The sequence below is a fragment of the Anolis sagrei genome, chromosome 2 (genome assembly GCF_037176765.1).
Source record: "Anolis sagrei isolate rAnoSag1 chromosome 2, rAnoSag1.mat, whole genome shotgun sequence".
NCBI lineage: Eukaryota > Metazoa > Chordata > Lepidosauria > Squamata > Dactyloidae > Anolis > Anolis sagrei.
In genome coordinates this window covers 264,725,494-264,748,073 of record NC_090022.1, presented here as the reverse complement: position 1 = coordinate 264,748,073, position 22,580 = coordinate 264,725,494, and the positions used below count along the sequence as shown (strand labels likewise).

The following is a 22,580-nucleotide window of genomic DNA, read 5'->3' as shown; positions in this document are numbered from 1 at the left end:
TAGTTAATTTGGAAAAGCGGTCCGAATTAGGCCGAATTCGAGGTCTCCTCCTCCCGCATCTCCTCCTTCCCACCACGACCTCTATGGGGGCCCCTCGGCTAGTGGAACACCTCCCCCCCTCCATGCCGCAGTTATGAGCCATAGGATTACTTTCTCCTACGCTTGTTGTTAGGTTTATTGGTATTTGCCAGCATCTCCCCTCACCCCCCTCCCCCCTCCCCACCACACTATTAATCACAGGCTCCGGGCCACCTCCTCTTCTGCCCCCTCCGTAACCCCAGAGCAACAAAAACAGTACACAAAGGGGGGCAGGGAACCACATGGGTAGCAGCAATATGGATGGTAGTCGATATTCCGACTGCTTCAATAGTCTAGGACTTAAAGTGCATAAATTTCAGGAGCAGTCCGTCGGTGGGCGTCAATGTTCGTAAATTACTTAGCAGCGACACACAAATTCAAAGGCACATTAATAAAGTGCTAGGTCTAAAGTGCTCTACTTAGCGATATAAAGTGCGGCACAGAGGGAGCAGGGAAGGGGCGAAAGTGCTGGTGCAATCTAGCAGCAGATGGCAGGTGCCTAGGTGCTCTAACATGTTCTTATTTCGATGATGACAGATAGCAACAACTGACTACCAGGAAAGTGCTAGTTGATATTAAACTAAATAATTGCTATGACCCCGGTAGACTAGACGGTTGGTAAACCAGCGGATAGGCTTCCGGTGTTGATAACTCGGGAATGGGGCAGCACAGATGGTTAATCACACTTTGCTAAGTAAATGGCAGCAAAGAAGCTGCTATGCGGTCTGATGGAATGGCTGCGCAGTCGTGGCCAAGTTCACAGGAGGTAAGGCTCAGATGGAAAGGCCTGGGTGGTAGAGGGCAGCGGCCGGCAAACAGCCCTCGTCGCCCGCTCTCGTAGATGATAGGCACAGATGGTAAGGAGCAGCGGCCGGCAACAGCCCTTATAAGCAGCTTCGCCGATGGTAGGCCCAGATGGTGAAGAGCAGCGGCGTTGGGTGACGGCTCACGGGCGGCTTGGCTTCCAGGAGGGAGCGCTTTCAGGAGAGAGGTTCGCGAGTGGCTTGGCTTCCAGGAGGGAGCGCTCCAACAGGGCCAAAGATGGAAGCGGCCTTGGCGCTCTACCTCTCCTCTCTGTGGCTCCAGCAGCTGCCCAAAGACAAGGCCGCAATGGCGGCGGCGCGGTCCTGCGGAGGCGGCGGACGTGGCAGCTCCACCTCCTAGGTAGCCCCCAGCGGGTGGCCCGGTTGGTGAGAGGGAGCGTTCCAGCAAGGCCGCAGTTGGAGGCTCTGGCTCTTCTCTCCGTTCCCCTCTGGCTCCGACAGCTGCCTCAGCAGCGGGCTGCAGGTGATGGCAGCGCGATGTTGCGGAGGGGGCGGGAGCGGCAGCTCCTCTTCCCGGGCGGCTCCGGCGGCTGCTCGGGCCGCGGCTCCGGCGGTGGTCTGGTTGCCGGGGGGGAGCGCTCTTTGCCAGGCCGCAGATGGGACGGCCTCGTCGCTCTTTCCCTCCCTCCTCCGCGCTCCTCCGCGCTCCAACTCGGGCCCTGGCCGCTGCCCCAGCAGCAAGGCCGCAAAGGACGCCGAGGACGCAGCACCTCCTTCCAGGTTCCGGTTCCGGTTCCGGTTATGGCGGTCAGCAGCAAAACGCTGAGCTGCGCCGTCTGAAAAATTCAATCGGGGGGAATCCGGTCGACCCCCCCCCCCCCCCGAGACCATCCTAAAACGGGGAAGAGAGACCTAAACCCCATGGGTCTGAAGAGAGCTGGGGAGCCAAGGATAGGGACCGGAAAAGCGAAGGTGAAGGCGACAAGGGAGCGCCGCCATTCCAACGCGGCTGGCTTCCTCTCCCTCCCTCCCCCCTTGACAAACCACGACCCCAGAACCTACCGGTGAGTGCTGGTGGCCCATTCGGGATCTGTGGGAGGTCGAGCCGCTGCTGTGCAGCCGCTGGGACTGCTGCTGGGACTCCCTGGACTCCCTTATTCTGGGTCTTTTCCTGCCAACTGCCCATATTCTTATTCTTCTGTCCCATGTCTTTAATGTTTTCCTCTCTACTGTGTTTGGTAAGGTTTGGAGTAAATATAATAATTTCGGTATTATGAACATTTTCAATGCCCTTATTCTGTCCACTCTTGTTAATGTTTTCCCTTCCCAGTTCTTAAGTTGCTTCTCTATTACTTTCCACTTCTGTTTGTAATTCCCCTTAACGATACTCTTTGGATTTTTGTATATCCATATTCCTAAATATTTTAGCTTCTTTGATCCTAATTTTAATCCTGATATTTTCCTAATCTCCAATTGTTCTTTTGGTGGGGTGTTAATACATAGTATCTCTGACTTTTTGATATTAACAAATAATCCAGATATATTCTTAAACTCTTCTAATTTTTTTATCATATCTTTTATCATGATTAATGGTTGATTTGTAATAATCATTGCATCATCAGCAAAGAGATTCAGCTTTATTTCTTCCTTTTCCCCTCCCTCCTTTTCTATTTTATATCCTGTCCACTTGGTGCTATTCCTAATACTTTCAGCTAGTATTTCTATCGCTATTACAAATAAAGTGGGGGATAATGGACATCCTTGTTTTGTACCATTTAAAATGGGTATCTCTCCTGTCCTTCTGTCGTTAACCCTTACTCTTGCCTTGCAGTTACTATATAGTTGCTGCAATGTTTTACAAAAGTTTTCCCCCATATTCAACTGTTGACATACATTTAATAGAAATTTGTGATTGACCTTATCAAAGGCTTTGTAAACATCCAATTTAAGAATTCCAATTTTTTCCTTATTCAAATTTGCATGATTCATTGCGATTACCACATTTTTTATTGGATCCCCAATTTTTCTTCCCTTCACAAATCCATATTGATCTTCTTTAATTATTTTTGGCATTATTGTTTCCAATCTTTTCGCTAAAATTTTTGTAAATATTTTGTAATCCTGATTACATAGACTAATAGGCCTGTATGACCCTGGTTCTGTTAAATCTCTTCCCTTTGTTGGTATAGTAATAATTTCTGATACCTTCCAGGTTTGTGGGACTTTTTGCTTAGTGTATATTTCATTAAACAACTCTGTTAAATGTGGTACCAATTCTTCAGTATATGCTTTATAATATTCCGCTGGGAATCCATCTGGCCCTGGTGACTTAGCTCCCTTTAACCCTTTAATTACCCCTAATATTTCCTCTTGTGTTATTGGTTGATTTAATAACTCTCTGTCAGAGAGAGAGTAGATATATGTGTTCATGAAAAAAACTCATTCTGGTGGTCATTATATGCAGGTGCTCATTAAAGCCAGTACATTTGGGCTACACCCAATGGAATATAACTGGGTATGTTTTAGGATATATGTTTGCTCTCTCCCTTGGGAGTTGGAGATGATATGCTTTTTGTGATGCATACAAGGACTATGTAAGTTTTGATACTCTAGGATTTATTTTTGATGGAATGCTACAAGAACTAATTGCAGCAGCATTCCATTTAGAAAAAAGAGATACAGATGAAAAAGTGCACATAGTTGGGAAAAGTGAAGTTGGAAAAGTGCAGTAGTTAGGAAAAGAAAAATGGAAGCAGGTGTCATGCAAGCAGGAGAGGGAGAAGCAGCATTTCTCACAGTTACTTCAAGCAGATGAGAAAAATATAAATCAAATTAATTTATAATCAAAGAATCAATTTAAAACATTGAACTAAACCAAGATTACTATTTTTAAATTCATTTATTTTCTGAACAAGCATATATTCTGACTAGGTGCTCTACTAGTACCATTGTTCTACTGTACAATGAAACAGAAACTTTATGCATCCTGCATCTACTGCTGGCAGTCCACATATATATTGCAATATACAATATGTCTATTTCTAGACATGAAATGTACATATGAAACCTACTTGTTTTAACCTTATGCACCTTATTTAGAAATGGGTGTTACTGAACAAGAGCAATGTTTATTTGTGAGAGATAAAGTGAATGTCCATGAAAAGCTCAGGTATGGGAATATAAAATGGAAAGTACATAATCAAACTGGAGAAATCATTTCTGAAATACAGGGTGGCATCTCTAGGGTATTATTGTTTATTATAGGTGATCTACAAATAATTTAAATACTTGAAAGGCAGTTCTTTTTGACAACTGAAGATGGGTTTCCCCAGTACTCTTTTTATCCACTTGAAAAAGGAGCTTTTCATAAGAGTCTCCCTTTCCCATTTATACTAGGATGATTTTATGCTTTGTCTGAATGTTTACATTTTATATATGTCTTACATTTAATTGTTTTAATTTATTTTAAGTTCATAGTTATATGTAGTGATTCGTTATTATGATTTCTTTGTGTACTGTATGTTGGCATTACATTTTTGCCATTAGTATGTTGTAAACCGCTTTTAGTTCCCCCAGGGGTGAGAAAGGTGGTAAATAAATACAGTAAATAAAATAAATAAACCGAATATGCAAATGTGCTCAGGTTCCATTTTAAACCAAATTATGTTTAAAAAAATAAACATATGACAACTGAACTATTTTACAAAAGAAATAACTAAATCCTGTTGCTTTTCTGAGGCAGATTCTAACTGTTCTTAACTAAAATAAATAGATATAAATTAGGATTTAGCCAACGTTATAGCTAGATATATTACTTTTAATGCCTCTCAAGATTGTGGTAAATGCCCATAGACTGACATCTTTGACATCATAACTCTACCTTTACCAGAAGTTGCCAATCCAGAAGATGAAATCTTCAGATTAGCCATGGTTTCTGTCAAATGATGTACCTAAAGATGAACAGCAGCAAACAATAAACAACGCAACATAAAAATGAAGTGTGTGTTGACTATTATGGAAACTTCTTGTCTCAAGACTACATTGCTTCCAAATTCTAAAGGACTTTTATTCTGGAGTCTAAAAAACCAACAGACAAATCTTGACATATGCTCCCTTTATTTATTTTTTTGCAACCTAAGTGTTTATAATCTTATGCATTTTATGCAAACGGCCAGGATTATAAATCATATGTCACAAGGATATCACAGCCAGCTCCAGTAGCAGCCAAGTATTTGTCCCCAATATAAATTCACAAGCCACTACTGACTGTACCGATCCATGTTTAAGAGGCTTCCGGGCAACAGCAACAGAGGGGATGTCTCCTCGCAATGCATCATATCAGTGACATTCATTTTACTAGGCACTATCTCAGACACTGGATTCAGTAGAATAAATCACTACCCATATCCCTGCACCTGCACCTAAACTTTTTACCTATGCACTTGATTTATAAACTATTTCAAAATTATCTCTAAAACTTCTGCAAAGATCACAATCACTAACTGGTAAATGTTCAGATTCTGTGAACCCGCGACATTTATAGGGGAAAGAACCAGTTAGCCTTCCCATCTTGACTTCAGTCACTGCCAGAGACACATTTACATATCTATTTGCCTATTCACCTATTAAAGATAATGAGTTTGTTGCATAGTGTGTTAAGCTGCACAAAACTAACTCCAATAGTGTTATATAACGGTAAATGCTTGTGCATGTCCAACTGATAGACAATTCTCATACTTCTACTTATGAAACTGACTTCAACTTTAGTTTCACTAAACCATGGATGACTTTTAAAATATAAGACCCAATCTCACAATCTGCACACAGAAATGTAATGCACTTTTGGATGCAAATACCTATCGCACAGAGCTCTCACCAAGCAACAATTTTTGTACATCCTTTCAGCTCACTATGACATGTATCCATGAAACACACATGTTCTGAGTAAAACGTAGGTAGCTTTTTATTCAATGTTTCTTTAAAACATTTGAATACCATCCATCTAATACAAATGTGGCAAACAGTAAACGTATAACAAAACACTAAGCATTAAAGTCATACTATTACAAGTATGAGGAGGAGGCAACTAAGAACACACTAAGTAATCCCTTAAATTAACAAAAAGAATATAATATACAGGCGCACATTTTAGAGAACACTTTCTATAACTGAGGTATCTTAACCAAACACATATTTCATGCCTATAGCTGTGTTTTATTTTTTTTATTTAACATCCCACCTTTCTCCTGGATAGAACTTATGTTTCTGAAGAAAGCATTTAAAATCTTTAGCATACAGCATTCAAGGTAGAAGGCTCCAAATTTGGACAAATCCCAAATACAGAGCCAAATCAGACTGATTTGAACATACAGCAAATGATTCCAAGCAAAAGACTCCAAAGTTTTAACAGGAGACATTGAAATACAGATAAATTGTCCTAAAAAGTTGTCACAGTTCTTCCCAAACTCTCTAGGGGTTTCTTTTTTACTGTGAGTTCCAGTTCATTATCATCTTTCTAGGGAAGAATTTACCTTTTCTTGTAAAAAAAACAACTGAAGTGATTGATTTTGCCAAGTAATTAAAGAGCTAGGAAGTGGGGGGAGATAAAAAGATGAAAAACCATCAGCATTAGCAAAACTAAGACACTATTTATCTCCTAGTCCTCCATGGTGTCAATAAAAAGAATTCTGGAATGGCAATGATCTTACATAGGGACACCAGTCTCTCTATCACAAAATTGTGCAAATTATTTTGGGAGACAAATACACAAACATCTTGTCTTAAACTGTTTTTATTTATAGTTTTAAAAGACAATTTTCAATAATCTATTTTTATTTTTTGTGTGTGACACAAAAGGTTTTAAAAATGGAAAAGAGGCTCCCCCAGGTGCTCACACCTTGATTATTTTCAACATTATTGCTAAAAACTATGTTGTACATACACTTTTGTGTAGACTATGTATAGCAGTGCTATTGAAATGATGATACATTGACTGGTGTCAGTGAATGAGCCTCTGGGTGCCAATCTATGATGCAGTTCCCCAAATAGAAGAAATTAACTCTTTTGTCATTGTACATTGTACAATGAAATTAAATGCAATCCCCAATCATGTTATATATATATGAATTACAAAACAAAACACCCATCTTTCCACATTCTAGTCGCTAATGAGAAAAGCAACTGCAGCAAATGAGAAAAGCAACTTCAGCAAATGAGTATAAATATAACTGGCCCTGCTTTACTCTTCTAAACTTCATTTCTACCTAAAGTACTCTCAAACTAAATGGATCAACCCAAAAGTAACAAAATTGTTTTCCAAATTAACCAAAATGAACCCAGAATATTATATTAAAACAAAATCATCCAAATCATTGAGCTCTCTGATACTTTCACTAATATATTCAAGTCATGCTGAACAAATGAGAACAAATTTCTAATTGGAAAATAACCTTATTTGTTCCCTTTAAAAGTGTATGCTGGTTGGGCATCAACTTTTATCTGCTGCCAAATTATAAGCGTACACTGATCTGAGATATCCAATATTTGTCTTCCAATTCAACATTTTCAGTTTGTATAAAGCTCTTATACAAAGTGCAGAAACATATATGTTGGATTATATGAAGAATCAAGCAGAATAAAAAGTAACTAAAGATGATCCTTGAAGTGACTGGACTGACCTTGAAGGAGCTGGGAGTGGTGACAGCCGATAGGGAGCTCTGGCGTGGGCTGATCCATGAGGTCACGAAGAGTCGGAGACGACTGAACGAATGAACAACAACAAAGATGATAGGACAATTCCCTGATAGCAAATAATTGTATTAATTTGGGCAGTGGTTCCCAACCTGTGGTCTGTAGACCACCAGTGGTACGCAAGAACTAAAATATGGTCCCGCAGCCTCACAGTTACTACACTGTTGCAACCAGAGTGACTGGTATTGCAAAACCCTTTTATTGTGCTGAACGTTAACAAAATGCAGGGATAATAACACAGCCCAACCAAAAAATGTTTTTCTTAGTGTCTTCATTTTAAGCCTGTTCCCGGGGTTATTTGGGGTGCTGATTCAGAAAATTGCATTGGATAGCCCACATCAGCTCTAGATTATTAAATATCGTTTTCTGTGGAAAAACAGATGGCGACTACTAGATGGCATATGTTCTATATCAGAAAGTAGAGCTGATGTGGTCTATTCAGTGCAATTTTCTGAATTAGCACCCTAAATAAACAAACCGAATCTAAAGTTGACCAAAATCTGATTCCAAACTCTTTTGATACTAATGTTGGAGTGGTCCCTGGTCAATGTGGTCCCTGGTTAAAAAAAGATTGGGAACCATTGCATGGGGAGACAATGTATACTAGCCAAAGCAGCAAATGGGAGTAATACCGGAAACATAAATTAGATGGCTGTACATCGATACTGACCACATACAAATGAAGCTTAAATGGCCTTGCCTCTCACATGTGGAAAGGCCATTAAAGCTTCTGACTCTAAGACAAATGATTGATCATCATTATAATTTACAAACTATCTCTAATGATGCTTATGGAATCCTGAAATGTATAGCTTAATGAGATGCAAATTCTCTGCCAGGGAGCTTTGATGCACTCCCCTGAACTATATAACAGAATTATAAATACTTTATCAAACTATCAATTCCTGGATTTCACAGAATGGATTCATGGCAGTTACAGCAATTTCAAATTATTACACATGTCAGGTGGAGCTACTTTGAAATTTTCTCAGTTATGTCACCTTTTCAATAAAGTTCACATTTTCCTTTCTCAATTATTATTACATTAGAAATAAACAATATAAATCATTTTTGTATAATTAAGAACAGAGTTGCCAAGAACAGAAAGCAACGTGTTAAGTATACCATATGAACTGTAAGGTGAGAAACTTCTGAATGACTGAAAACTAAATCAGCCTACAACGAAAAAGGCAAATGAACAATGCTGCCAATCAGCCAGATCAAAAGGACACTTCCTCCCAATGATTAAAAGAAAAAAAAACACCTTTTAACAAAACTATTCCTCCCTATCACCTGATCCAAGGAAATTAACTTCCAAATACAGCAGCCTCAAACTCTAAGAGAAATCCTTACTTATCAGTATGAAATACCACACTTTTTATCAATTCATGCAGATAAAAAGAAGGCACTGAAGGCCTGTTCTTCAGTGCCTTCTTTCCTTTAATATCTATATCAGATAGTACAAATGAACACATCTGAGAGTTATCATATCTCTAAATTGTTAAAATTTGAGACTAAACACTATTTTATTTTAAATATGATCTACAGCAGGGGTCATCAAACTTTATAAACAGAGGGCCAGGTCACAGTCCCTCAAACTGTTGGAGGGCCGGATTATAATTTGAAAAAAAACATGAATGAATGAACGCACACTGCACATATCTTATTTGTAGTACAAAAAACACTTAAAAACAATACAATAATTAAAATGAAGAACAATTTCAACAAATATAAAATTATTAGTATATCAATGGGAAGTGTGGGCCTGCTTTTGGCTGATGAGATAGGATTGTTGTTATTGCTATGTGCTTTCAAGTTGTTTCAGACTTAGGTTGACTCTGAGCGAGGGCCGGGTAAATGACCTTGGAGGGCCGCATCCGGCCCCCGGGACTTAGTTTGAGGACCCCTGATCTACAGCATATAACAAAATATATGTTTAAAATAAATGTATTCCAAGATATATGTTTAACAAAATTGCTTCTTGAAAACGTTACCTTCTGCTCAGTTGCCACTGACCACTCTGCATCTTTTTTCTTCTTTTTGCTTTTTTTATCTTTGCTGTGCTGAGCATTTTCACTTCCATAAGACTGGAGATCCACTCGTGAATGGAATTGATATCGACCACTTTCAACATCACAATAGTAATAAATTCCAGTGGCTGGATCATAATACAATTGGGATTCCTTTAAGAAAATCATTAAAAAGGAAATACGTATTTCAAAACTTAATAAACAAACCATACATGAAAATACCATGATTAAAAATGGAAGTATGCACAAGTTTAGGAAATAGAAAGTATGCAAGGAAGATACAACTAAAACTAAATCTAAATCAGTAATAGCTGAAAAGAGTTCAGTACAGCAAGCGAAGGTTTAGCAAAAATGTATGTACATATCTATAAAAATGGTAAATTATATTTGAGACCATCAAAAAAATATGCATAAGCAAAACTACAGAATGTTTTGATGTTTTTATATATGTAAGGTACAATGTGGACTGGCAGAGAAAATGTAGACATTCTACACCTCACAATTTAGTTCTTGAACATCTTTTGCATAGAAATGTAATATGTAGACATTACTGAGTTAACTGTTATTCCATATGTGCAAGTAAAATAGATGAAGTTGAGGGAATGGCCTTCACAACTTCAGTACAAAATTGTACCTATCCAAATCCTACTTGAGAAATTAATGTTTTCACTAAGGCAATGTATCAAAATTTTAGTATCAGGTTTCCAGTTGAAGGCCTTTGTACTGTTCCAGACCCTTGTTATTACTACTCTTGTGCCAATTTGTATGAAGTTATCTAGTGCCTTAGAAAGTGGATATTTCATTTTGGTGAGCATTATTTTTGTTTTCTTAGCATTGCCTATTACTTCAAGAAAAAGCCATTCACAAAATATTTGTTACAAGAACTGTTTTTAATAAATCCAATTAGCTTATATTTGTTAGTAAAATGTATTTATTTCACAAAGTAATAAATTAAATATTTACCGAATTATAATAAAATCCAGTGCTATGGTCATAGTATAATCCAGTGCTTTCATCATATATGAATCCTGTTTGTGATACAGCAGCTTCTGCAGCAGCTCTTAGACTTTCTGCTAATGTACCTTCTGTTAACAAAAGATCTTCTGATTTCTAAAAAAGAAATACAACATGAATGACAACTTGGTGAAGCACAGAATATTTTACAATTTGTTGTTTCCTACCATAAGAGTACTAGAAAATATAGCTATCATAGATGGGAAACAGCATGCCAAAAATACTGCTATTCCCAAGGTTGTCTTTTAAGACCCTGATGGACCTGGGATCCAGCTTCACTTAGCACTCTTAACTACTATAATAGACTATCTTATGCATTTTGTCCACAGGAGTTAGATGTTCACCCCATCTCAATTATAATATTAAAATACAGTACTATATGAAATTAATAATTAATCAATAAAGCTCTTTTTTACGAAGCACCAGGAGCCAAGAATGGCCTTATTCTATACTGCTGATGCAGCATGGATGAAAAAAAATCAATACAACTATCTGAAGAATTCAACCTTTTTCTTCATCAAAAATTGCATTGTTGACTACAGCAACATAAAGTAGGATCACATTGTATATGAGAACATATGAAATAACAAGAACCATAGTATTTTTTTGAAAAGAATATTTGCATTGGGTAAGTACATGCAGGTTCAATAATGCCTACTTAGCTAGTTTTTCATGGATCCTCTTTTATACTACAAACATAGGGCTATCATAAAAATAATACATGATAAATGTACACATCAACATCTTGACGGCAAAACAGATCAGAAATATAATAACAAAATGCAGCTCACCTGATCATTGTGGATTATACAGTCATGTTTCCCTTGCTCATCATGCTTTGTGCCATTTACATGTGAATGATCACTTAACTGTAACTCATCTGCACATTTGTAGTTTGATTCTGTATTATCTGACTGCACTGGTATACTGGGTAAATCATGAGGATCAGAACTATTATAATTATGGTAGTAGTAATCTGCAAAATAAATGTAAAATTAGCCGTATTTTATATAAATTATATAATATTTCATTTCTATAAAAATAAAATAGTACAAATAGATCACAAGATTTTAAATCACAATATAAAAGAATGGATCAAATAAAAATTCAAAAACAATATAGCTGTACTGCAGCATAAAAAGGAAAGATGAATGGGGAAACAGTCTGTTAAACTAACTGAGCTTTTGTAGCTTTATTTATTTATTTATTTACCTTACTTATATACCGCTGTTCTCAGCCCGAAGGTGACTCACAGCGGTTCACAACAAATACAACAAATACAAACAGCAAAAATTCAGTGCTACAGTATAGAAACAGTTAACAACCTAACACATTACACATTCAATACACTTCCTCATATGCCCAAAGAACTGGTCTGCAATCCACAAAAGTTCATACTGAAATACACCAATTGGTTTCCCCTTTCTATTTTATAATAAAAATATTCTATGATTCTATGATTTTAGAGATCAGGGTCACAGATAAAACAATCTGTAAACAAAACAAACACAGAGCAGGAAAAAACTTGTGAGCAAAAGACATTCAGTTTATGAAGCTACTCTTACATCATAGGGCAAAATGTTCCACAATACTTGTGCAGTCAGTGAGAAGACCTTGTCTCTTATCATCAGCTGGGCACATGGAAAAGCAATAAGAACACATACATAAGCCTCTTTGCCACTGTAGTTTCAAATGTAGTCCCACACTGAGGATATTACATCAATCCAACCTTGATTCTTTACATCAAGATTTAAATTAACATTTTACCAAACTGTAGGATTACATGAAAACAAGGACTACTATAGAACACAATTAAATCAGCCAGGAAAAACCAATATGGCAGAATGTTCTGAATACTGGCATTCCCATAATAGAGCAGCAGAATTAATTTAGTTATTTCTGTTACATATGTACATTAGGAAACAAAGCTACAAGTTTAAGGTTACTGAGCAAACCATGAGTACTTCATTAAGTCGCACCATTGGCTAGCTACCTGAATCTGACCATGATGAAACATCTTCTGTCTGTACTTCTACAGTGCATGTTGCCTTCTTGTTTCCTTTGCTCTCACTGATTTTCTTATTCAGTTCTTCAACCTAAAAAAAAAAACGTATTTAGAAGCTGGATGAGGGAAAATCAGAAAGACTGGCAGGAACACTTTAAAGACATCAGTGGTGGTGTACATACTTTTTATGCATAAAAACAAAGACTTGTTGGTCAAGGAAGTACAATTCTCCACCTACTTGCTATGTCGAAACCTTACAAAGTCATGTATATCAGTACATAACTGCTAGTTTCACAAATATGACCATGGGTGAAAAGGGGACAAGTGCTATCTCTGGGCCCTCCATGGCTGTCAGCAATCAGTATATGGTAATTTAATGAGGAGGGCAAATTCTGATATGCAGTACAACTATCCCTGTCACTTGACTATACCAACATAGAACAATATAGGTCCTCTGTAGGAATTTTCTGGATTCTCCAGATAATGTTATGGCATGCGTAAGGAAAGATGACAAACTGAAGAATGGAAGAATTCAAAATCTGAGGGAGGACATAGAAAGGTATTAGGTACATACACTAACAAGGAAATGGGTGACAGAAATTGGCAGGTTGACTTTAAGGGTACAAATATGAATTGATCTAAGTCTTCACTAGAATTTATACTTGGAACCTGCTCGCTAACCCCTAGTCCTGGAATTTGACGAGCAAAAACAAATAAAGAGTTTTCCTTCACGTCACAAATAAGAAACTACTACAAAACCCCAAGTAATCTCCACCAAGATAAAAGCTTTCAGACAGGCACTAGCATTTCATTTTTTCAAAAAACGGCTACATGACATGAGTGGAGTTGGTGACCAGGTTGGAGACAGACAGGATGAGGGCAAAACACAAGAAACTGGAATAAACTGCAGAGTAACAAACAGATGCCTTGCCTATATGGCCACTGCCCTACAATGCAATAGCTAGAACACCAAAAGCAGGAAGCCCAAATACACAACTCTATTTAATCATATAGTTAATATATTTTATTTAATTATTTTAATTTATATTCCAAATTTCACTCATATGGGACCCAACGTGGCTTAATTCTTGGATGTCAAGTTCCCTTATCCTAACCTATCTCACAAGGTATGGTAGTTGTAGGACAGGGCAAGATCTGGAAACATGTATGCTTCTGTAAGTTTCCTTGAAGAAATGGCAAGATATGATAAATGTAAAAGATATAAAATAGAAAGCAATTTTTACAGATCTGTTCTTTTTACTCATCAGATGAAGGAAATCTGTTCTCCAGATGCCGGAATAGTAACTCCCACAATCCTTGGCCATTGGCCATGTTATGTGGGAAGATGGGATATGCCACTGGCCACTTCTGACCTAAATTAATCCAACAGAGCACTCTGGGCAAGGCAAAAACAGAGCAGAATGGTTTTCCCCCCCAGAATAGGAACATTACTGAGGGAAGCTATGCTAGAGGAGGAAGAGGAAGGGGTGGTTATGCAACAGTTTGTTGTTGTGATTGTGTGCCTTCAAGTCATTTCTAACTTATCATGGGGTTTTCTGAGAGTGTGTGACTTATCCAGGATTTTTAGTTTGTTGAAGCACCATCACTCCTTGGCAGAGAAGAACTTGTAAAACTACAATGGCCAAGATTCCATAGCACTGAGCCATGGTAATTTTTATTTATCATGTCAGAAGCAAATTGAGATTACAGTTATAATGTATATTTTAAAAAAGCCACAAACAAAGTTAAAAACTAAATTTCCTATGACCAGAAGCTGACCACTTGGAGTGCTTCTAGTGTCACTGTGAGAAGGTCCTCCATTGTGCATGTGGAAGGGCTTGGCCCCATGTAAGCCACTCCAAGTCGCCATTGGGGAGATGGTGGTAGGGTATAAATAAAGATGATGATGATGATGATGATGATTATTATTATTATTATTATGTGGGTAGCTGTGGGTTAGTTATGGGATCCATACTGAGTGGTGTCGGAGGTCATGGAGGTTGGGTTCATGGGTGTGGGGTTAGAGCAGTGTTTCTCAACCTTCCTAATGCCGCGACCCCTTAATACATTTCCTCATGTTGTGGTGACCCCCAACCATAACATTATTTTGCTACTTCATAATTGTAATTTTCCTCCTATTATTAATTGTAATGCAATTATCTGATAAGCAGGATGTATTTTCATTCACTGGACCAAATTTGGCACAAATACTCAATATGCCCAAAATTGGATTGGGGTGGGGTTGGGGGGGATTGATTTTGTCATTTGGGAGTTGTAGTTGCTGGGATTTATAGTTCATCTACAATCAAAGAGCATTCTGAACTCCAGCAATGACGGAATTGAACCACACCTGACACACAAAACTACCATGGCCAACAGAAAACACGGGAAGTGTTTGGTGGGCATCGACGTTGAGTTTGGAGTTGTAGTTCACCTACATCCAGAGAGCACTGTGGACTCAAACAATGGTGGGTCTGGACCAAACTTTACATGAACACTCAATATACCCAAATGTAAACAATTGTAGAGTTTGGGGAAAATAGACCTTGACATTTGAGTTGTAGTTGCTGGGATTTATAGTTCACCTACACTCTAAGAGCATACTGAACCCCACTAACAATTGAATTGGACCAAACTTCCCACACAGAACCCCCATGACCAACAGAAAATACTGTGTTTTCTGATGGTCTTTGGCGACTCCTCTGACACTCCCTGGCAACCCCGCCAGGGGTCCCGACCCCCAGGTTGAGAAACACTGGTTAGAGGGACAATAAATGTTAAGGTATAACTGTACAGTCGAAGTTGATTTTTCATATGCTTAATGAGCACTGACTGTATACCATTCTGTAAACTTGCATACTCTTTTGTATATTATTATTATTATTATTAAACTTTATTTGTACCCTGCTAACATCTCCCAGAGGATTCGATGCGGCTTACAACAGGCCGAGGCCACAACAATACAACATAACAATACAATCAAGCAAATCAAACAATTAAAACAAATTAAAGCAAAAATAAACAACAAGCACAGTACATTAAAACACAGTAAAACTGGGCTGGGCCAAAAGGTGGGTACAAGGATTAAAAGTGCTGATTTGACAGGAGGTGCATAAAGGGTTTTTAGGGCAAGTGCGATGTGCAATGTGCAGCAATCATTGGTTCTGGTAAAGTGCTTGTGGGTATATCTTTTTTTCTGGGGGGGGGGGGGTTGTATTTTGTTTTGTTTTTTGGGGTTTTTTTCTCTGGTGTCGGTTTTGTTCCCTGTGTGCACATAAATCAATAAAAAATTTTGAAAGTATGCTACAATTTCTTTCTCTCTGTTAGTTTTATAGGCGCTAGAACAGGCATAAGCAAACTTCAGCCCTCCAGGTGTTTTGGACTTCAACTCCCACCATTCCTAACAGCCTCAGGCCCCTTCCTTTTCCCCCTCAGCTGCTTAAGCGGAAAAGGAAAGGGCCTGAGGGTGTTAGGAATGGTGGGAGTTGAAGTCCAAAACACCTGGAGGGCGGGCCCAAGTTGGTCCATGCCTGGTGGAGCTGGTACCTGTCTCCTCCACTTGGCCGCAGCAGCTTGGGCCTTGAGGCGGCGCTTCTTCTCCCGCTCCAGGCGGCTCCGACAGGCGCCCACCTCGGCCTCCAGCGCAGCCACTTCCTCTCGCAGCGTCTCCAGCTCGTCTGCCATTCTTGTGGCTGCCTTCTCTTGAAGGGGCGGAAGCAGAGGCCTCCTCAGCGAGCCGGACTGAGACGCAGCGGCCGGGAGAAGGAGGAGGAGGAGGCGCGGCAAGAAGGGAACAGGCCTCCGCCTCCAACGCCCCTCGGCGCTGCCATGGCAACGGCCGCGCGAGAGGGTGGGAGGGGGCGGGCCCAAGGGTTCCCTCCCCTCTTCCGCCGCTTTCCTTGCCGGAAAATAAACAAGCGCCACTTGACTCTGAAAACTTTCTTGAGGACCACCACAAGCCCCGGATGTTGCTCCTAGCCAAGGAGGAAGTGACGTTAGGCAGAGGCGTAGACGTCATGCGGGGAGCGTCTGTCAGTTTAAACTCTTTCCCTAGAGTTTTGGACTTCAACTCCCAGAATTCCTCACCGTTGGCCTACTGGGCTGAGGCTTCTGGGAGTTGAAGTCCGGCCAAGGATTGCCAGGCGTGGGCAAACTTTGGCTCTCCATATGTTTTGGACTTCAGCTCCCAGAAGGCCTACTTAGCTGAGGCTTCTGGGAGTTGAAGTCCTAAACTCTTAAAACAAGCCAAAGGATTGCCAAGTCCAAAATGGATTGAGTAGATAAAACTGGTGGCCTACTTGGATTGCCAGGCGTGGGCAAACTTTGGCTCTCCAGATGTTTTGGACTACAGCTCCCAGAATTCCTCGCTATTGGCCTACTTAGCTGAGGCTTCTGGGAGTTGAAGTCCTAAACAATTGAACAAGCCAAAGGATTGCCAGATATGGGCAAACTTTGGCCCTCCAGATGTTTTGGACTTCAACTCCCAGAATTGCTCACCGTTGACCTACTTGGCTGAGCCTTCTGGCAGCTGAAGTCCTAAACACGTGAAATGACCAAAGGATTGTCAGGTGTGGGCAAATTTTGGCCCTCCAGGTGTTTTGGACTTCAGCTCCCAGAATTCCTCACTGTTGACCTACTTGGCTGAGGCTTCTGGGAGCCGAAGTCCTAAACACTTGAAAGGGCCAAAGGATTGCCAGACATGGGCAAACAACCCCCCCCCCCCCCCGATGCTTTGGACTTCAGCTCCCAGAATTCCTCACTGTTGGCCTACCTGGCTGAGGCTTCTGGGAGTCAAAGTTCTAAACACTTGAAAGGGCCAAAGGATTGCCAGACATGGGCAAACTTTGGCCCTCCAGGTGTTTTGGACTTCAGCGCCCAGAATTCCTCACTGTTGGCCTACTTAGCTGAGGCTTCTGGGTGTTAATAATAATAATACTTTATTTATACCCTGCCACCATCTCCCCAAGGGAACTCGGGGCAACTTACATGAGGTCAAGCCCAACAACAACAAAGCAAATATATAACATAAAAATACAGCAATAAATTATAATGAAAATAATAATGCAAAAAACAATACAGAGTAAACACACAATGCAATATAAAATCACAATAATTAGGCACAATGGGCAAGGCCAGTTGCAAAGATTACAACGTTTAAAAACGCTGGGTGAGATGAGCAGTGTAGTGTATCTGGAAGGAAGTTCAGGTGGGACAAAACAATGGGGTTGAAGGCACACTGGAACAGCCAAGTCTGGAACAGGCTCTTCCTGAATGCTGCCAGGGTGGGCGCTTGCCTAATTTCTCCGGGGAGTGAATTCCAGAACTGTGTTGAAGTCCTAAACACTTGAAATGAGCCAAAGGATTTCCAGGCGTGGGCAAATTTTGGCCCTCCAGGTGTTTTGGACTTCAACTCCCAGAATTCCTCATCGTTGGCCTACTTGGCTGAGACTTCTGGGAGCCAAAGTCCTGAATGCTTGAAACGGTGTTGACAGCCCATGTTTACCTATGCATGATCTACACTGCAGAATTAGTGCAGTTTGACACCACTTGAACTGTCATGGCTCAATGCTATGGAACCCTGGTGGTTGTAGTTTCACAAGTACTTTAACCTTCCCTGTCCAAGACTACAGGTTCCTCACCAAACTCCCACGATTCCATAGCATGGAGCCATGGCAATTCAAGTGGTGTCAAACTACATTAATTCTGCCATGTAGATGCAACCATCAAGGTTATTAAGATCTTCCGGAGGGGCCCTGCTCTTGGTCCCACCACCTTCGCAATCACGTTTGGTGGGGACGAGGGACAGGGCCTTCTCGGTGGTGGCTCCTCGGCTTTGGAACTCCCTCCCACTAGAGATTAGATCAGCTCCCTCCCTCCTGACCTTCAGGAAACTAATAAAGACCTGGCTTTGGAATGTGGCATTTGAGGACTGAATCTATAACCTTCGTCCACATGGAAGGAGGATGATGAACTGTGACTGTGACTGTATTGACGATTCGGCTTGGGTAATGTGATGATGATGTTTTTTACTGTACTTATATTTTAATCTGTAATGATGATGCATTGTGTTGTTTTTGTATATTATTGTATTTGAACACATGTTGTGAACTGGCCTAAGTCCCTCGTTCGAGGTGAGAAGACCGGTATATAAAACTTCTAAATAAATAAATAAATAAATAACCTGTATTTCATTTTTTTTTTTTTACAAAGTTATGGATTTTTTGTTTCAAACGTCTTAGTTCTTCCATTAATCTCCAGTAGGTGGTGATAGGGGACTATTAACTGTGATGGTGAAATCTTGATTTGCATTCTAGCAAGGCCTCTGACTTCACACTAGGACCTTTTCTTTAAGAAAAAGAAGTTTTGCGTGATATTTTCCTGTTGCAAAATAACAAACTACTTTGAAAGATGCAAAAAGGAGGGAGATAAGGGTGTTTCTGAAGCTATTGTTTTGCAGGGTTTTCAAGACCATATGATTTTCTTTTTCTCTTCTTACTTACTTAATGATTTTATTAATTAGAAAATGTTAACAAAAATATTTTTTTAAATACTATATTATTTTCTTCCCCACCTGCAGAAGTAATAGGGGCTTAAGATCTGCAACTGTCAGGCAGAAATCAGGTTGTATCTACACTGAAGAATTAATGCAGTTTGACAGCACTTTAACTGCCATGGTTCAATGCTCTGGAATCCTGGGAGCTGTAGTTTCACAAGATCTTTATTTTTCTCTGCCAAAGAGTGATGGTGCCTCACCAAACTGCAACTCATATTATTCCATAGCATGGAGCAATGGCAGTTAAACTGGTGTGAAACTGCATTAATTCAACAGTGTTGTAGATGCACCTTCCATCAACTCAGGTTTGATTGGTTGGTTTTCAAGCTAAGTTTGTGTTCTCTGCATTCCAACCTGGCAGTTGCAAATAGTTATTTATGTCTCCCATAGGTTGTATAAATATTGACGTATTTGTGTATTTTCTTGTTTTTTGTCCTTTACTGTTGATATGGTCAGTGGACTAATCAATGAATTTTACTGTCGACATATTTGAGGTAAAATGGTTTATATTTCTGTAGTTAACTAATTTTTAAAAATTCTGGTAAAATACTACCTGCAGCTAATTTCCTTCTCAACTTCCAAAATTACACTATGTATGATTAATTAATTAATAATTTTATAATTTTTGAAACGTTGCTCCCATTGTTAATGGTATGATTGAAGTCGAAATTAAGCTGGCTGCAAAGGAGTGGTGTGGATCTATTGTCTGGTGCACATTGCTACTTTGACAGCCAGATGCTGAGTAAGTAGTAAAGGCAAGTGGTATGAAGGCAATAGACATAAGTTTATTAACTTTCAGGCCTGAAAGGATGTCTTTCAGAGTCTCCACTCTAAAACATACCCATGCAAGGTAGTGCAAGACATTTTATTCCCTGTGATAAAAGTTTTTAAAACTCGCCAATCAAAAGACCAGCTCCCCCCCCCCCCCTGATTGGCTCAAAAATGGTCAAGTTAGGATCTGGGCTTTCATTGGCTGGGGACTCCTGCTGGCATCAGAGATGGATGGAGTTTCCCCCATGGTGTGAAGAATAGAGAGCTGTCATTTGTTCATTTGAAGACAGAGCATTTCAAATAGTTTGCCCAGGCTGAGCTAATCACATGGATTAAGGCAATGCAAAGAGTCTGTGATAGGGTAATTATATAAATAATGCACAAAAGGAGTCAGCCTCTGAAACAATGAAGAGGGTCATGCAAGCCCAGACAGTTCAATGAAAAGCAGACAGAACAATACAGACTTTATCAAGGCACAGTTTGTGTCTGATATTTCTAAATACCTGGATATCCTCAGGAGACTGACTTTCATTCATCCTCATCACATGGGCTTTCAGTACTGTCCTAAGATGCTGCTGAGATGCAGACAGGACAGAGCCCAATGGAGCCCATTACATGATGCATGACTGTTTCCAGTGAGGCTCCATGCCAGCTCTGTGCACGCAGCATGCTAAGCGCCAGTTCTGAGAACACAGGAGACTACCTGCGTTCTCATAGAACAAATCGAGGACAAGGCAGGAGCAAGCTGGGGACAGATGGATTTCACTGTGGGATGGCAAGAGGACAATGCAGGGTGCTGCACAACGATTTACCAAGCCGCACAATGATTTACCAAATCACACTTTCGAACTTCTGATGAAAGCAAAGGAACCACTTCTGAATAAATATTGTCAAGAAAACACTATATTAGGTTTGCCCAAGTGTTCCCACAAGTTAGCAATGACTTGAACAACACAACAACATTCCATTTTGCAATAAGTTCATTTCAATCAGAATTTAATGTAAGTCGTTGATTAGTATAGCTGTTACATTCATAAGTTCTTTTGAATATTTTTACACTTTTTTGGCTGCAGACTCCCGCCAAAGAGGCTTAGTTTGAGAATGCCTCTATTGGGACCAGCCAAATTACCACTCATGTGTACAAAGTTTCAATTTCTCCAGAATTCTTTAGCCTAAATCAACAGTTTATAACCTTTTTTTTTTTTTACCAAGGTCCCCCTTAAAATATCTAGTTGCTGCAGTCCACTCATGATTTGAAAGCTTAAAGTGCATCAAATATTTATTTAAAGTTGTTCATCAGATTTGGAGAGACCAGAGAAAGAAGTAAGTTCTCACATTAGTGTTATAATATTTTACCTGGAACAATTTGCTAAAAATTAAAAAATGTTGTTGTTATTTGTTCAGTCGCCTCCAACTCTTCATGACCTCATGGACTAGCCCTCACCAGAGCTCCCTGTTGGCCATGGCCACCCCCCTTCAAAGTCAAGCCAGTCACTTCAAGGATGCCATCCATCCATCTTGCCTTTGGTCTGCCCCTCCTTTTCTCTTCCATTTTCCCCAGCATCATTGTCTTCTCAAAGCTTTCCTGTCTTCTCATTATGTGGCCAGAGTACTTCATCTTTGCCTCTAATATCCTTCCCTCAACTGAGCAGTCAGGCTTTATTTCCTGGAGTATGGACTGGTTTGATCTTCCGGTCCAAGGCACTCTCAGAATTTTCCTCCAGCACCACAGTTCAAAAGTATCTATCTTCCTTTGCTCAGCCTTCCTTATGGTCCAGCTCTCACATCCATAGGTTACCATGGGGAATACCATTGCTTTAACTATGAGGATCTTTGTTTCAAGTGTGATGTCTCTACTCTTCATTATTTTATCGAGATTGGTCATTGCTCTCCTCCTAAGAAGTAAATGTCTTCAGATTTCCTGGCTGCAGTTTGCATCTGCAGTAATCTTCACGTCTAGAAATACAAAGTCTGCCACTGCCTTTATTTGCCAGTTATCAATCATTCTGGTTGTCATAATCTTGGTTTTTTATGTTTAACTGCAACTCAGCTTTTGCATTTTCTTTTTTTTATCTTGGTTATAAGGCTCCTGCTGCCTCATAATTAGCAATGCTTCTTAAAGGCCCATTCAACTTTACTCCTCAGGATGTCTAGTTCTAATTCACTCACCACACTATCAAAGCTCTCCTCAATATTATTATACTTCTGAATAGTCTCATCAACTTCTCTTGATCTCTTCAGCTTCTGTTAGGTCCCTGCCATCTTTGTTTTTGATCATGCCCATTTTTGCCTGAAATTTACCTCCAATGTTTCTAATTTTCTGGAAGAGGTTTCTTGTCCATCCTATTCTGTTGCATTTCACTTGCAGGCTTTTTGAAACTTGTATTGTGAATTCTGATCCTATGTTTTTCAAATGATTTTATGTTTATGTATTTGTAAAATAAGGACCAAAAATTATTTTTCATGTAAGCATATCATTTCAAAAAGCATCAATACTTCCCTAAGCCTCTTTGATGGCACTGGAATATCTGCTTGTAAGTGAGCCCAGAAATTTGGAAGGGACTGGTGCTTGAATTGCAATTAGGGAGCACCATCCGTGAATATTTCTATTAGCT

The 22,580-nt window shown here is 39.8% G+C and overlaps 1 protein-coding gene across 2 annotated transcripts in view; it reads right to left on the bottom strand.

Moving 5' to 3' along the window:
* AGGF1 (angiogenic factor with G-patch and FHA domains 1) overlaps positions 1–16,624 on the bottom strand; it is a 34,106-nt gene extending 17,482 nt beyond the window's left edge. The window contains exons 1-6 of one of the 2 annotated variants that reach the window (XM_060761631.2): positions 16,188–16,624; positions 12,630–12,732; positions 11,428–11,612; positions 10,586–10,732; positions 9,587–9,775; positions 4,723–4,792 (exon numbers count right to left, since the gene is read on the bottom strand). In XM_060761631.2, the coding sequence (XP_060617614.2) occupies positions 4,723–4,792; positions 9,587–9,775; positions 10,586–10,732; positions 11,428–11,612; positions 12,630–12,732; positions 16,188–16,325 (832 nt within the window). In that variant the 5' untranslated portion in view covers positions 16,326–16,624. The remainder of the gene's footprint in view (positions 1–4,722; positions 4,793–9,586; positions 9,776–10,585; positions 10,733–11,427; positions 11,613–12,629; positions 12,733–16,187) is intronic. The other variant, XM_060761630.2, reaches the window with a different exon arrangement.
* Positions 16,625–22,580: the final 5,956 nt, after the last annotated feature.